The 15159-nt window shown below is 39.4% G+C and overlaps 1 protein-coding gene and 1 long non-coding RNA gene across 11 annotated transcripts in view; one reads left to right on the top strand and one right to left on the bottom strand.

The window, feature by feature from the left end:
• The first annotated feature begins 155 nt into the window (after positions 1-155).
• LOC138163192 (uncharacterized) lies at positions 156-13697 on the top strand. The gene is made up of 4 exons (XR_011168837.1): positions 156-384; positions 7010-7121; positions 11359-11491; positions 13620-13697. It is a non-coding gene; the product is annotated as an uncharacterized lncRNA (long non-coding RNA).
• BNC2 (basonuclin zinc finger protein 2) overlaps positions 3952-15159 on the bottom strand; it is a 529053-nt gene continuing 517845 nt past the window's right edge. For 9 of the 10 annotated variants that reach the window (XM_069090666.1, XM_069090665.1, XM_069090667.1 and 6 more), the window contains one exon: positions 3952-14678. In XM_069090666.1, the coding sequence (XP_068946767.1) occupies positions 14018-14678 (661 nt within the window). In that variant the 3' untranslated portion in view covers positions 3952-14017. The remainder of the gene's footprint in view (positions 14679-15159) is intronic. The other variant, XM_069090674.1, reaches the window with a different exon arrangement.

Below are 15159 nucleotides of genomic sequence, written 5' to 3'. Positions count from 1 at the left end.
ACAGCACATGCCCAGGGCCTTGATAATCTCCAAATTCAATTGCTTATGAACATTTTTTGAAACATTCCAATAATGTGAAGCTGCTCCCCAACACGTGGAACCCAGGAGTTAAAATTATTGGAGCACTTTGGATTCTTTTTTTTTTCCTTAAGCTCTTATATTTGAAAAGAAGTCAAGCTACATTCCAACCCCAAAGGATCAAAATATATTGAACTGATTAAAAAAAAAAAGAGGTATATGCCAAGAAAATAAAATTGAACAGAAAACTATGATGGGGGTGGGGAGAGAAGAAATAAAGGGGAAAAAGGTTGAAGGGGACACTGGTGTTTTATTAAGCTCTGGAAAAGAGGATGCTTCATAGGATGGACATGTCTACTGATCAAGGTAAGGCTAATTAAAACTCTTACAGTGTGGTGCTGAGAAAAGGGTGCTGGAATGAGAGTCAGAAGTCCTGGCTTTGAAACATGATTCTGCCACCTATTATATGAGTGACCTTGGGCAAGTGACTTCACCTCTCTTAGACTCAGTTCTCTCATTTGTGAAATGAGAGCACTTGACTAGATGACTTCCTAGGTCCTTTTTAGTTCTATTATCCTAAAACACAGTGGTAATGTACAGGTGAGGAGCTTGGCTTCCTGAAAATCAGGATATCTCCAAGACGTACATGGGGAGGTAGATTTTAGTTCAGGGGAAGCAACTGCATTGTATGTTATTGAGGAGTGGTTATTTTTCTAATATTTTACTAGCATACCACTCTTATTATGATCAGGAAAGGTGGGGGGTGTGGTTTACTTTGTGAATTCCTGGCTCTTGAAGAGATGGATTTTTTTTTCTTCTTTATAATTGCCACCCCTTTCCTTAATCCTTTATTTTTCCTGGTGATTTAATGATCTGGAGCTATACAGTGGAATTTTAAGTAGCATGTAGCCTGTCAGGCAGAACATGGCTCCTAACGATTAAGGCATGTGGGTCACAACTAATTCTGGCAAAGGACATACAAGAGCCCCTGTGAGTCACGAGCAGCAAAGTCTCCCCAAAGAAAACAAAGTGGTAAGGCAGGACCTAAGCACTGGCCATCCAACCAGATAAATGCCTTCTAGGAGCTGCATTTGGATGAGGTCTCCTGTCAGGAAGCAGACTTGGAAGGTTAGAGCCTCACTGGTATCACTGGGTTTGGGGTCAGCAGCATTAAAACTGGGATTCATTAGCTTTGTGCCACGTCCACCTTAGCATAAGGTGATCATTGCTCCAAAGCCATTTATAGGTCATCTATAGGGAGAGAAAGCTTGGTAGGCTTGATGGTGCTTAGCTTTGACCAGCACTCTCCAGGTCAGAACCAACATCTGTAAATCAAGACCACATAGGCAGGAGCAGAAGACACTCGACATTGGATTGGCTGGCTGATAGCAACTACTGGCCATTGGGTTCATGTGATGGTAGCCAAAAACTTACAACAGGATTGATTACTTGTTGACTCTCCTTCCGTGCTCTCTTCTCAAAGATCTCTTCAGAAAAAGGTCAAGGGAGAGCCACTGTATGCAATGATGGTGAGTCGTTTTTTTTTTTCCTTCCCTTCTCCCCCTTCAAACAAAATCAATGGGAGACCTGAGAACACAATAAGTTATGTTACTGGGCTGCACTTGCATGTATTCCCATTGGAGACCTATCAACGTGAACTAGCACTGTTGGGAAATCTGTGCGGCTGGCCCTACTAATCAATACCTCTGTTCATTATGCTGTCGCTGATGAATATGGGTAATGATTGGGTGTGCAGAAGTCACATGACTAAAATAACGGCACCTTGTGAAGATCAATAGACTTCACCCCTTCCCTCTCCACCCCCAAGTATTACTTCAGGCAATTCAATATTCTCTTCCCTGATCCAGCCCCCTCCCAGCCCTCCCCCACCATAGCTGCCCTCCCCAACCTCTCCCAGATAGATCAGCATTGTCGTGGGAGCCTGCTTGATTAGATTAGTAGCACTTAATCTACCGTCATATCACCCACTGACAGGGAGCAAACAATCAGGCAGCAAGTCTTCAAAGTGGCCCTGTGCGAGTGACTGGCTCTTACCCAGGCAGCGAGCTTATGGTTGTGCCAAGATCTGTCTTTTATGGGTGCCTGCTAATATCTCCTCTCTGACTATGGAAATCCTCCCATTTAAAAAAAAGCCGCTGTTTAAGGGGGAACTCATGCCAATTACAGATGTGTTATGACAGATGAAAAGATCATAATTATGCTTGGCTTCCTTGCAGAACTGCATTAACACATCTATGACATTTAATAACATGGGAGGATAACCACATGCCTCAACAAAGGTTGACTTTCCCAAAGTTGCTTAACCTTTCATTGCTTCTCTCTCCACCCCTTCCCTGTCCCCCTTCCCCCCCTCCCCCCAAGTCCCTTTTCTATCTGCAAACGAGAGAAATGAACAAAACACAAAATGTGGCCGGTGGAGGCTGTCTCAGAGCAACCAGGATGGAAAACGCCAAGACCTGGGAAGGGGCAGCTACATCACAAACAGGGGTGAGGGTCGGGCTCTTCAGGAGTCAGTCATAGATTAAAGCCATCCAGCCCCTTATTGGGCAGTTTATGTTGATCTGATGAAAGCCAGACGACCTTAGTCAACAACCTCTCCACCTCCTTTGTGAGTGGCCTTCCTGGGGACGTCCCATTGTGTCTGTTTAGCTAATACTCCTCAGCTTGTAGACAAAATGAAAATGGGGAGGGTTTGGGGTGAAAAAGCTTTGTATACAAGAAACAAAAAGGTCAGGGGCATCCAGAGAGATCTGTGAAAATCCAGTGCTGGGGAAAATGAAGGAAAATACTGCTTGCATCCCCAAATTTGGCCTGGGGAGCTGGCCAACAGTTATAGAACTGGGTTAGCCTAACTTCTTAACTAGGAATGTCTGAAGAGATGGAATTAGTATGCCATTTTTAAACAATGCTGAGTCAAACCTGCCATAATGCGGCCTCCTTTTCATGGTCCCTCAAGCCCTGTGAGCAAGGGAGGAAATGTCGCCGATTATGACATCTTCCCGTCTGCTGGTTTTATTTCCAGATATAACAAGCACGATCTGCAGAAAATCATTGCCAGGAGAATACGAACTGAAACACAAGCGTTTAGGCCCGAAAAAAAATAGAGCCATCATTCTGTCTGCTGTGCCCCATGAATGTGAAGGGGAAAAAAAAAAAACAGCTCATTTCTCTGTGCACAGACACAGACACTTCCTTGGTTCCTTCAACCCTCCTCTTGCTGAGAGAGATGGGGATTCCTGAGTGATACCCAGGGGCGGCCCACAAGGGAATATTTTATGTGGGGGAAAAAGAACTCAGATTAGGAACATAGTAAGCTCAGTAAAGGGTTCTCTGGTATATTGTTACAAATGTTCTATCTGACCATGTGAGATGAAAGACAGAGCCATTTGTCCCTTTTTTAGGTCTACTGTGTTAAATAGTTCTAGGATCCGTTCTGAGCAATTGTAGACTTTCCAGATGCCTTCTCCATTGTCCCATTCCCATAATTCCCACCCAAACAAGGTTGTAAATTAATTGGCTGGTTCCTTACCCTGTTTTTATTTATCTCACTTTTCTAAAATTATTTTTTCTTTTGTGAACATAGTGGTTACTTATTTGTGTACTTGATGTTTCCTCCAAGTAGAAAGTAAATTCCCCAAGACAAGTAGTTTTGTTTTTATATACCCTCGGGCTACCAGTTCTGGTCCATAGTAGGTGCTTAATAAATGCTTGTACAATTGAATTAAATGTATTCAGACAAGGATAATACAAAGGTAAAGAGGATGGTGGTGATGTAGGAGATATCTCTAACCTTTATCAAATAAAAAAAAGTCTATGGACAAATGTGTAATAAGGTATGAATTAGCAAGTGTATTTTTAAAAAGCCTAATTGAATTCATCAAGTCAGTATGAAATCAAGAGGATAAAAAGAGGTCAGTGATTGATAAATCTTTAATATAAAAATTGTACAAGAATTTTGATACAAATTACAAGAGGTATTTGGACAAAATATGAATAAAATTCCATTTACATCCCCAAACCCTTATGCATTTTATGCAAAAGACATACTGCAGACAGTTATAGTACAGAAAATACAACAAAAAGAAATATCAAATCAAAAAGGACTTTTAATTTCCTCAGACTACTAAAGAAAACAAACAAACCAAAAGACCTTGTTTAGGGTACATACAGTATTTATGAAGCTACCAATGTCACGATTATAGATCAACGTGATGCAAGCTTTTCCTGTCCCTTAGTGCAGTGATCTCATCTTTTTGTAAAACAGAGTTCAGTTCTGCAAACAGGTTTAGCAGGAAAGCCCGTGGAAGTGACTAACAAACAAAAAAAGGCTAATCCCCAAACCCTGGGAGAGGAATAGGACATACCTTTGCTGCAATCTTTCTCCCAGAAGGTATTTCAATTCCCTTTAAAATAGGCCACCTCTGTTGGACAATATACAGGGTTCACTCAAACAGGTCTATTCTTGAGCCATGACCAAGGGGTTTGGGATGCATGAGAAAATATTTCCCCAAGAATTAACTTAGACATCTTATTAGATGTTCAATCTTCAATGGGCTAACTCTAGGATCTACTGTAGAGGACAGCTTTCCCCTCTACCTAGGGGAAACAAACAAAAGCGAGGGAAATACCAATTCACAGAATACAGCAATCAGGACACATTGGAAGTAAAATGGAAATCAACATTTTTTCCCCTTCTCTGGGTACCCTGACTGCATTAAACTATTTAGTCATTATACTGTTAAATGATTTGCATATTGAAGGAAATAGGAAGTCTCAAATATCACAACCTTCCCTTCTTTCTTTCTGTCTCCCACCCAGATTTTGCCCCATTTTCTATACCAGAACTGTTGGAAAGTGGCAAGCATACTTTGAAGGGCATCAGAACCAAAGTTTACACAGGAAAGCCAGTGTACCATATTTCATATTGCTAAACAGTTGCATCAGATTAATATATAATACTAGAACATCTCATTCATTTATTCACTTTATGTAAACCCTGGGTGGGATAGGACATACAAAAATTCCAAAGTGATCAGAATCAGGAAGAGGATGTTTTTTTTTTCTTTTTGAAAGAAGGAACAACCATGGGGGTTGGGGGAGTGGGTAAGATTAGACTGGAGGAAAGCACGGGAACATGGAAGTGATGCCAGGAAAGAAAAGAGAGATTCAGATAAGCAATGAGAAGATTGGATTACTGTACAAAGACATGCAAAAATTCTCCAAATTGAGTACTAGATGAAAAAAAAAACAAACAATCAGCCCTAGTTTATACATCTCAAGTGAACCTATTAACTCAGCACATTGTCTGGGAGCTGAAGAGCAATGCCTCATGAATCAATGTTTCTCAGTGCTACTGTACCAATTCACAGCTAGGACAAAGAGGAAGGGATGATGCATTCTCCCCTGGCGTTAAAAGGAGAAAAGGCAGATAGGCTTCTACTGAAAATATTTCAGGTCAGTTTTCCTCGTGTAGAAGAGAGTACACAGGGCTTTGGGTTTTTCTTTTACTTCTTTCCTAAAACATACATATACAGAGACAGATGAACTGTGCCTATGCAAGCAGCCAAGTTCCCACCCCCTCCCCAGCTCCCCAGAGCTACAGCCTCCCCAGAGTCACCTTCTCAGTCTTTGTATCCCTTAACAGAAGTGGGCAGAGTCTGATTAACAATTGATGAGTTTGCCATCTTAACTGTGCATTATCTCAACATCCCATTTGGCAACAGGAAGCCTCATAAAGTCTTGGTGTATCACTCAGATACTCTTTCCTCAAGAAATATATTTACACCATCTGTTTGTCTTCATTTTTGTTAAAATACACCCCCCCCTCCCATTCTAAGAAGATGGCATAGAAGAAATTCTGAATAAACTTCTCTCAGAAACATAATAGAACTTTCTTAGATAGGCTACCCTTCTACTTATGGAGAAAAAAATCTCTACTTGGAATCTACAATTTGGCAACCAAGTTTTTAATATTAACATTATTAGGCTCTGTTTGGATAAATGTTTACAAGATACAGAAATAGACTGGAGATCTTCAAAAGCACACAAAACCAAATGTCTTCCCTCTCTAACTGTAAAAACCTTTTTCAAAGTGCTATCCTTTTATTCACATCCTTCATCACTGCTTAACAAAATGTTTAATTTCAATTTGCCACTGCAGGCTTACTTAGTCAACTTCTTCAGAAAGAATCCCATTGCCCATTTCCCAATTTCTCTGCTCAGTCTCTTCCCCTCCCTCTGAATCCTGATTCAAAGATATTATCTGCTTATCGCTTCTTTGCTTGGATGATGATCTTAGCTGGAGTGTGGGCATGTGGGAACTCATGGGGACAGAGAAGAGTCAGATATTGTAGGCCACTGTCCATGGCCTGACAGACCCAGCTTTTGGGGCTGGAGGCAACATGATATCTTGTGTGGCAAAAAAGCAGATAATCAGACATTGTAAATATAGGCATATTTGATCTGCTACTACTTGGGTCCATGAAAACTGGATTTTTGATAAAACTTCATCATGAGGGCAGCTAGGTTCCACAAGAAAAATACTACAAACAGATGATCAGCCAAATGTCCTTACAATGAGGTTTTGCAACATTAAGGCAAGATTTATAATTTATTAATGATTTTATGGCAAAATGAAGTTGTTTGGGGGAATGTTATATACCTGTAGATATTGCCATTTTCTAGTTACCAATTAGTCACTTTCTGAATCCTAATGTGGCAATTCAACAATGTAAGAAAGGTAGCCAATATCCACAGGCCAAGTTTGGTTCAAGATGGTTAAGCCTTCACCTTCAGTTTTCATAGATTCAATTGGAGTGCATCTTTCCCTTTCATAGAGCCCATTTATTTATCATCATCCCCCAGAGGCAGGGTATTTGTATTTTGAAAACAAAATTTATACTGTGCTGCAAGTAAATGTCCTATCAATGGATAAAGCCAAAGGCCTACTGCCTTGGGTCTTTCTTTTCAGATTGTCAGTCCAGCTGAATTGATATAAAATGATTAGTACTCTTGGACACAACATACTATAGGCAAAGGGGATCCTACTCTTTGGACAGATATCTGAACACTGAGAACCCTGGGTAAGTACTAATGTGTTAAATGCTTCTATATTCTACTTAAGCTCAACCAATCTGTTTGGGTCACGCTCTGCTTAAAAACATATTCTTTTTGGCAATACCTTTTATGCAGTGAAAGATTTGAAACGATTTTCCTCATTAACTCCTCCCACCCCCCACCCCCCATCCCCCATATTCTGGTGAGAAATAACTTCAGTTTTACTATTTTCTTAGTGTATAAATCCAGGGAAAACGAAGGCTACAGCCAATTAGCAAATAAATAAGAGCAAAGGTGGCCAGAGCCTGTTAATTTCAAATAAGCAGACGAACATGAAAAAGAATGCCCTCACAGGCAGCATTACCTAGCTGACCCTTTGTTTGAAAAGTCATCATCTTGGTACTGTCTTTCTAATATCCTTCGAGTGGTCACCTGAGCCAGCTTTTGGCTTCCCAAAGACATAGCTTGGATGTCCAGATGGGACTGCCTTTCACTCATTGCAAATGTGTATGTATGTGTGTAAAAGGAAGGGAACGAAAGTGGGAGAAGACAGAGAAAGAGACAGAGAGACAGAGAGAGTAGAGAGAAAGTGTATCTGTTAACGTTTGAGCCTGCATCAGGAAACTCAATGGGAAGGCCTAGCTCTAGTACTCAATTTCCCCTTCACAAGGGATAAACAGGCAATTACGCATCCTTTTATATTTGATGGCCAAGTGCTGAACTTGAAAGCACACTATTAGTTTGTGTCCCTTCAGGGCCAGTGCAATAAGCAGCCGGGGGAGCTGGGGCTGAGGACGAGAGGGTGTTGTCTGCTGTTAGTGTGACAGTCTTGTCAGCAGCGTTCACATTACTGGAAGGTAATAAAGTGACAAGTAAGTTATTAGAAAGATATGAGGTGAAATTGAGCTGAAGCTTCTTGCTGCTTCCCTTGGTTTTTTTCTCCCCTGTTTTGTAATGGTCCACTATTTGTTACACACTGAGTCTTGTCTTGCTACCTTATATAAAAAAAGGAGTATTTTTTTCAGTAAAGGTCAAATGAATTTACACCACCACACTTTAGAGCAGAGGAATGAAAAAATACTTTTATGACAAGTATAACATATTGCTTCTTTTTTAAAAAATATTGTATAATGAATAGTAACATTGACCCAACTGGGGTATACGTGTAAATCCCCCCCCCCGCCCCTTTTAACCCTGTGAAGGCAAAGAATTTGGATTTTAAAAAAATATGCCAAATACAGGAAAGAATTTGGGGCAGAATTGTTACCCAGGATCTCTTCTCCCCTCCCCTATTAGTCCTATTCAGTTTAGTTCAATATAAAGCTAAGGCTAGGATCAGGGACCTTGAAGGGTGGAATAGAAGATGGAGTAAGAGGACTGAGTGGTAACTGAAATATTTTAGGTTTCAATTTGTAAAATGATGATAGTCCAGCACACAAATGTTGGTGAGACTTTAGGAATTCACATGAGAGACTGGAAGGTGAGCCTTGGGTAGACATGGATTTGTGTTAACAAATGAACAAGAGCCTTAGGCCAGCATACCGTGGAGTTCTGGGTGAAAGGATAAAAATTGAGAGAATTAAAAAAAAAATTCTACATGCCCCCTAGAAAAGTGGAATGTGGGATTACATTTTGATCAGAATCTACTCATGTAGTATAATCATAGCTGCTTTGAACAGAAACAGAGACACACCAGCTGCCACCAGCATCTAATCCACCTACATGACCATCTCAGCCTGTTATCTACCACTAGTCTTCTTCATGACTAGTAAACATTAGCTGATTCTCTGCAACTTTTCATTTCCTGTTTTCCCTCCATTCAGAGAACACTGGCTATTTTTTGGTACACACCCTTCTACTAGAATCTAAGGAACTCCAGAGTTTTCACTAGATTTGCTTTTCCTTACAGAAAACTCTCATCATTCAATACTACTTTTCCCTACTCTGTGGTCAATGATTCCACCATCTTCTCACTCATAGTCAATTGAAGCTGTCTTCCTAAATCTGGGGAATCACAACGGGTAACAAAGTGCCTTGAGGTTATTTAGTTATTGGTCTCACTTCTCCCAATAGAGCAGGAATATCTATCCTTTTTCAGTTACAAGTATCTTCTAGTTACTCTAGAAGCAGAATTCTTTTTTTTAAATCAACCTTTCACTCTCTCTAGAAGGGAAGAACTCTGCTCCCTGGACATTTTCCCAGAATCTATCACTTATTTCTTAATTTTAAAAAGAACCATACACTTTCCTTTCAGTGATGAATAGAAAGAGAGAAGTGTGGAGGGAGAAGAAAGAATACAAAGAGAAAGCAGAAAAGTAAAAATGCTCAATTCCACTAAAGGAAAAGACTGGTGATGCAAAATATAGGAGAAACATACTTGAATTTCTTTGAGGAAAAAAAAGTTAGCAGAAGTCATAAGAAAAGCAGAGGTACATTTATAATGTGGAAGAAAGTAAATTTCTGCTACATGATTTGTATTTTTATAGCAGCAGATGTACCATGACTTATTACAATTCAATTGTATTTACTATGCTAGTCCATTGAAACCACTGCAAACAGACCAAGTACAAGTTAGAACCGTTCAGGTCAAATCACAACCACAGATCATTCCTCTCCATCTGGCTTCTTTCCTTTTTAAGTTTTACATGGCTCCATCCACAGTTGGTTGGCACATATCTTGAGTGGAGGAAAGAAAGATGAAAGTGCACATTTTATCTAGTGGAAGCCTAGTGCATGGTTCCCTTGAGTAAAGCAAGGAAGGTTTCCCTGGCAGTAGCCCATCCTTGGCACTTCCAGTGCAATGGGCCATTGCCAAATAAATGGGTCTATTAGCCTCCCTCATCTTCCTGAATGGAACTGAGAATCAGCAACCAGGGGATCACATGGCGTATACAGTATTGGTTACCACAGTGGCACCACTGGGGGAGGAACGAGAAAGATTTTATTTAAAATGTTAAGCAGGTCTTTGCATGAGGTTTGGGCAGTGTTAACATTTAAACTTTAACAGTGTTAACTTTTAGAATGTATCAGGATGTATGAAATGTGGTATCCTGATCAAGACTGAAATATGTCCAGCTGTTTTGCATGGTTAAATAAATCAATAATAGAACACAGGTTTTAATATTGTGGCCCACCCTCCTTTTGTTTTAAAAAAGAAAAAAACAAAGCTCTTTGCAAAATTAGCCTTTCTTGCTTATCCCTCCTTTCTCTCTTGTTCTTCCCCTTTAAACAAATTTAGCATGCAGAGTTATTCCCTAATGTGGACTAAGCCCTTTGGGTATTTACAAAAATATACATATATCTCTGTGTGTATGTGTGTGTGTGTGTGTGTGTGTGTGTGTGTATAAATGGTCAAAACAGGAAGTTTAAACATTAGTGAGCATGCACATTAATAAAATCACACTACTTTGTATTTGTGGTGCAAATTCTGGCTGAAATTAACCAACTGGGAGCTGAACCTCTTTTCATTGGGAATTTATATCTTCATAAAGTTCCATGCAGCAAATGATACTTCTAGTGAAAGTGTTTAAGGAGAGGAAGACCTGATGTAAACAAAATGAGAAAGATGAAGGGTTCATTGGCTAAAATGTGGCTTCTCCACACCCTATCCTCTTCCCAATGAGAACTGAGACACCAGTTTTAGTTAAGCTGTGCATATTCAAAGCTCTTCAAATACCTGCTTAGATCTTAGCTATGAGTGAGTAAAAATTTCAGGATTTTGTTTCCTATGTGGCCTGGTACCCTTCCTCTCCCACCCCCCAAAACAAATAAAAAATAAATTCTTCACACTTAAAAAATGTTGGTCCATTTCACCTGCTCAGTTCCAAAGTTTACTATAATTTAAGGGACTCAAGGTAGATCAGCAGCATTAGCAGAGAGAGAAAATGCCTAAAAAATGCCAAATAGTCCAGGGCTTATCTCCATCCCTGAAATGCATGGTTTATGGTTTGTGACAAATATATTAATTCTAAGCCTTGTTTGGTTGTTGATGTGACCTGCTACTCAGTCATGATTTTAACTCACTCACTAGGGCCACTCGACCTCTTGACTGACACAAAGTTAAAGGAAAATATGAAAAAGGCATTGATTTGATACAAGATGATTTCTAATACCCCAACCAAAGGGCAAACTTTTTTCAATACTACTCTAAAAAAGTATCAGTTTTTAATAAAGCCAAAAGTGCCACTTATTTTGACTATATGTAAATTCAAACGTTTTTCATTATTAATTTGTTATTTTGATTGAATCTTCAAATTTTTTAAGGGGGGGTGCTTCTTTAGTCACTGAGGTGGTGGACAACAATGTAGTCTGGACCATGCTGAACGGATTCCTTTACTGGAAGAGAATGCACATTCATAATCCTGGTGCCATCTTTCACAGGAATACTGCACATAAGGTAGGGCATCGAACAAAGAAAAACATCTCTGTCTACTCAACAAAGACAAACAACTCTGGGGAATTAAAAAAAAAAGAGCAAAACCCCAAAATGGTCATAGTAATTCCTCAGCTTTTTACTGTAAACATTTGTTGCTTTTGATATGTAGCTTTTAATATGGTTTCTTCTGTATTTTTTTTAACACTTTTGGTCTTTTTCTCACTGTAGAATCAAGGAAGATCTAAAGGAACCCCATAGCATTAACAAGAAATAAATTTTTTTTTTTTAAAAAGGATAAAGCTCTTGGACATATTGTTTCTGGAATTTTTACAAAAACAAATACTGACTCCTCAGCATTATAATGATGCTTATTTTTGGAAACAATAAATACTGTGAGGTACAATGAAACCTAAAGGAACAAGAAAGAAACATATTGACAGTTTCCTTTGGCAAATTTAACGGAAGTGGAAGCTGATGTGAAAGTTAGACAAAAAGAATTACAAAACACATGAGAAATGAAAACAATCTGAAACTTTAAACAAAGGGCATTTCTGAATTTCAGATAAGTAAGAGAAATGTTCTAGGCCATTAAATACAGAAAAGAAATACATTCTCTTCAAGTTAGTTTTGTACTGTCTGCTGAAATATTCCTTGTTTTTTGCTTTTTACTGAGGAAAAAAAAACAAACCCAAACAATAAAAACAGTCTACAATATACAACCTCATGGTTTTGGCTGTAGGCAGAACTGAAGTAAATACCATCCTTTAGTCAGTATGTTGTGGTAGCTCAGGCTGCCAATGTGGTTTACCAGCTCAGGCAACATTTGTAAACACCGGAAACAAAAAAAGGATTTGGAGAATAGTCTCCCTCCCTCCTTTCTCACTCTCGATTGCTCTGTGTCTGACTTTCATTCATTCCTCTTTGATGAATCATGTGGGGAATCACAAAACATTACACAGTGAGAGACCCTATTTTACTCACTTCTCAACTGACTTTTCAGAAGGGAAAAGTTTCTCAATTAATAAGGTTCAGCGCATGTTTGCAAAGCTTTGACGTGCTTTTGCTATCCACTAACTGGCTTTGATTACATCCATCAACCAAGCCTTAATCATACAAGGACTGAAGAGATCACTACAAACCAGACACAGCCCAACAACAGAATAAGCCAGTTAAGACTTCTTGCCTTTTTGTTGTTGTTTTTAAAAAATTACAGGGGTTGAAGCTTTGGAAGTGAGCACCCAGCCCTGTTACTCTAGCCAGCTTTGTTCTGCAGTGAGGCATCTGGGCCTTTGTATCCTGAAATATTAGCCTTCCTCAAAAGAAAAAATGCCTTGCCTGTCTCACACCACATAATTCTGTTCTCCTTTTATATAATTTAACATATAAGCAAGAAGGATGCAGTGTTGATTCTAATAACATTCGGCACTTGAAAGAATCACCAAGTGTTGTATTTTTTTTTTTTAAAGCGGTTTTCTGGTGGCCAACAAATTGGCCTGTGGTTATGTTGAGTGACTAATTGTATTTTCTTTTCTGGAAACTTGTGCAAAGTTGGCAGTTCTGTGTTAATACTAATACTTTTGTTTGGCATTCACGCCCTATACTGACCAGACCATTTGTATCTAAGTGTATTTTTTTTTAAAAGACACTTACTGAGTATGGCAATAGTTTAAGGATAAAAAGTAAGCATGGATATTACACATCCCCTTGTAGTGTATGAAAAAAAGTGCATGACTGGATTTATGTAATAGTACAGGACATTGTTTTTATCAGACCAGTGCCGTAAAGCATGCCAGCACCTGTTTACCACTATATCTAGCAGGTAGTAAAACCAAGAGCATGTATCTTTTAAAAATGTGCATTAAAGCTAACATAAATGGATAGAGCTAGCCAGCAAACTATTATTTTCCTGCATATATAACAGCTGAATGTAACTGTAAAAATTAAACAGAAGAGTTAAACAACCATCAATACAATTGTTTTACATCATTGGCCTCTCAAGGCTAAATATTTACAGGTGAATCTGCCATGCTTTTAGTTGAAGGTTCTCTCAAAGCCTTAAAGTCCACAAAGACAACTAGAGTTTCCTTTTTTATTTTTTTTTTTTTTTTTTTTTTGGTTTTTTTTTCTTTTTTTTTTTTTTTTTTTGCAGGCAACAGTCATGGGGACATCAAACTATCTCTTTGGAGATGGCCAAGTAATTTTATAATAAATTTGGGACTGGTTGCAAGTTTGTGTGTGTGTTGTTTTTTTTAAAGGACATTTTGTTTTTACCCCCATTTTAAAGATCCCACCCCTTTCCCGAGAATATAAAGGAAAAAGAACAAAACCCAAAAGCACCTAGTGTTTTTCTTTCTTTTTTTTTTAAAGAAAAAATATATGTATATACATATATATACATATACACACATACAGGCATATGTGTGTATATACACATATGTATATATATATACACACACACACACACACAGATACACACATACTGAATATGGCAGTTCAAACATGGAGGCCATCTGGTGAGAGCTGGCATTTGAAGTGTCCATCCTTAAACTAATCTACTGAAGTGAAGGGAATGTTTTTATGGAGATTAGGGTTCTGACTGTGCCGATTTCGGCTGCGCACAGAGGAAAACATCATATTGCAACCTGGGACTTTGCATTTATGCATTTCTCTCAAATGCACTGTTTTGTAGTGCACTCTTAGGGTCCCCTTGTTGCTATACATTTTGTGGCAAATGTTGCACATTATTCCACCATTGCTCACAGACACACTGTTGAACATGAGGGATCCAGGAACTTCAGCCCCAATGCCTACAGGGAGGGCAGGGGCTTCAGCCTTGTGTGCAGACTCCCCACTGTCACTCGCCCCATCAATGTCATCTAGGAGAATCCCTTCATCACTCCCTGCATCAGATTCTCTGGAGGAATGGATGCTGCTGCTGGACTGGATGCTGGAGGTGGTACTCAGGTCTAGGACCATGTAGTCTTCAGTCATACCTCTCCCATAGCCATTCATGTGGGAATCTTCAGTGCCTGCTGGGGAGGAGGCATCTTCCCTTACATCAAGCCCCATTTGGTGCTGCGCACCATAGATCTTCACCAAAAATTCATCACGGAGGTCCTTGCTAAGGGAGGGCTGAGATGAGTCTAGGCCCATGTCATCCAGTTCTTTGGTCAACAGTTTTCGGTGCAAGTTTATGTTGGCACTGTGTCTAGGAAAAGAAGAGGGAAGGGGTGGGCAGGTTGGGGAGAAGGGAAGGATGAGAAAAGAGGGGGGTATTTTTAAATTGACTCTGCTTTCATCAAGATATCATATAAAATGCATTCTCTGTCAATGATACCATCTTAAAATCATAAACATTTCTGCTATTTCCTCAGGGCTCAAGATGGGTAAGTGGTAGAGAGGGTGATGGGGGAGTTCTAAACTAACATTATCTCTGTGAGACACTCAGATCTCTCATTGGATTCAAACCCCAAACCGTGCTGCTTTTCCTAAGTAACTGATCTATTAGTCTGATTAGACTGTGTGTCTGTATATGTGCATGCATGCATGCATGTGTGAACATACAGCAGCAAGAGACCTCAAAATAGGCCTTTTAGATCATGACACTAGGACATTGTAGAAAGATGGGAAATGCCCTCTGAGAAGTCAGTGTTTTAGTTTTCCTTTCCTTTTGTTTAGAGAAATTCAGA

Source organism: Petaurus breviceps, unplaced genomic scaffold (genome assembly GCF_028583685.1).
Source record: "Petaurus breviceps papuanus isolate PSGF00001 unplaced genomic scaffold, PetGlider_PUasm1.0 187, whole genome shotgun sequence".
Lineage (NCBI taxonomy): Eukaryota > Metazoa > Chordata > Mammalia > Diprotodontia > Petauridae > Petaurus > Petaurus breviceps.
The sequence above is the reverse complement of the archived record's forward strand: the minus strand, read 5'-3'. Positions and strand labels throughout refer to the sequence as shown.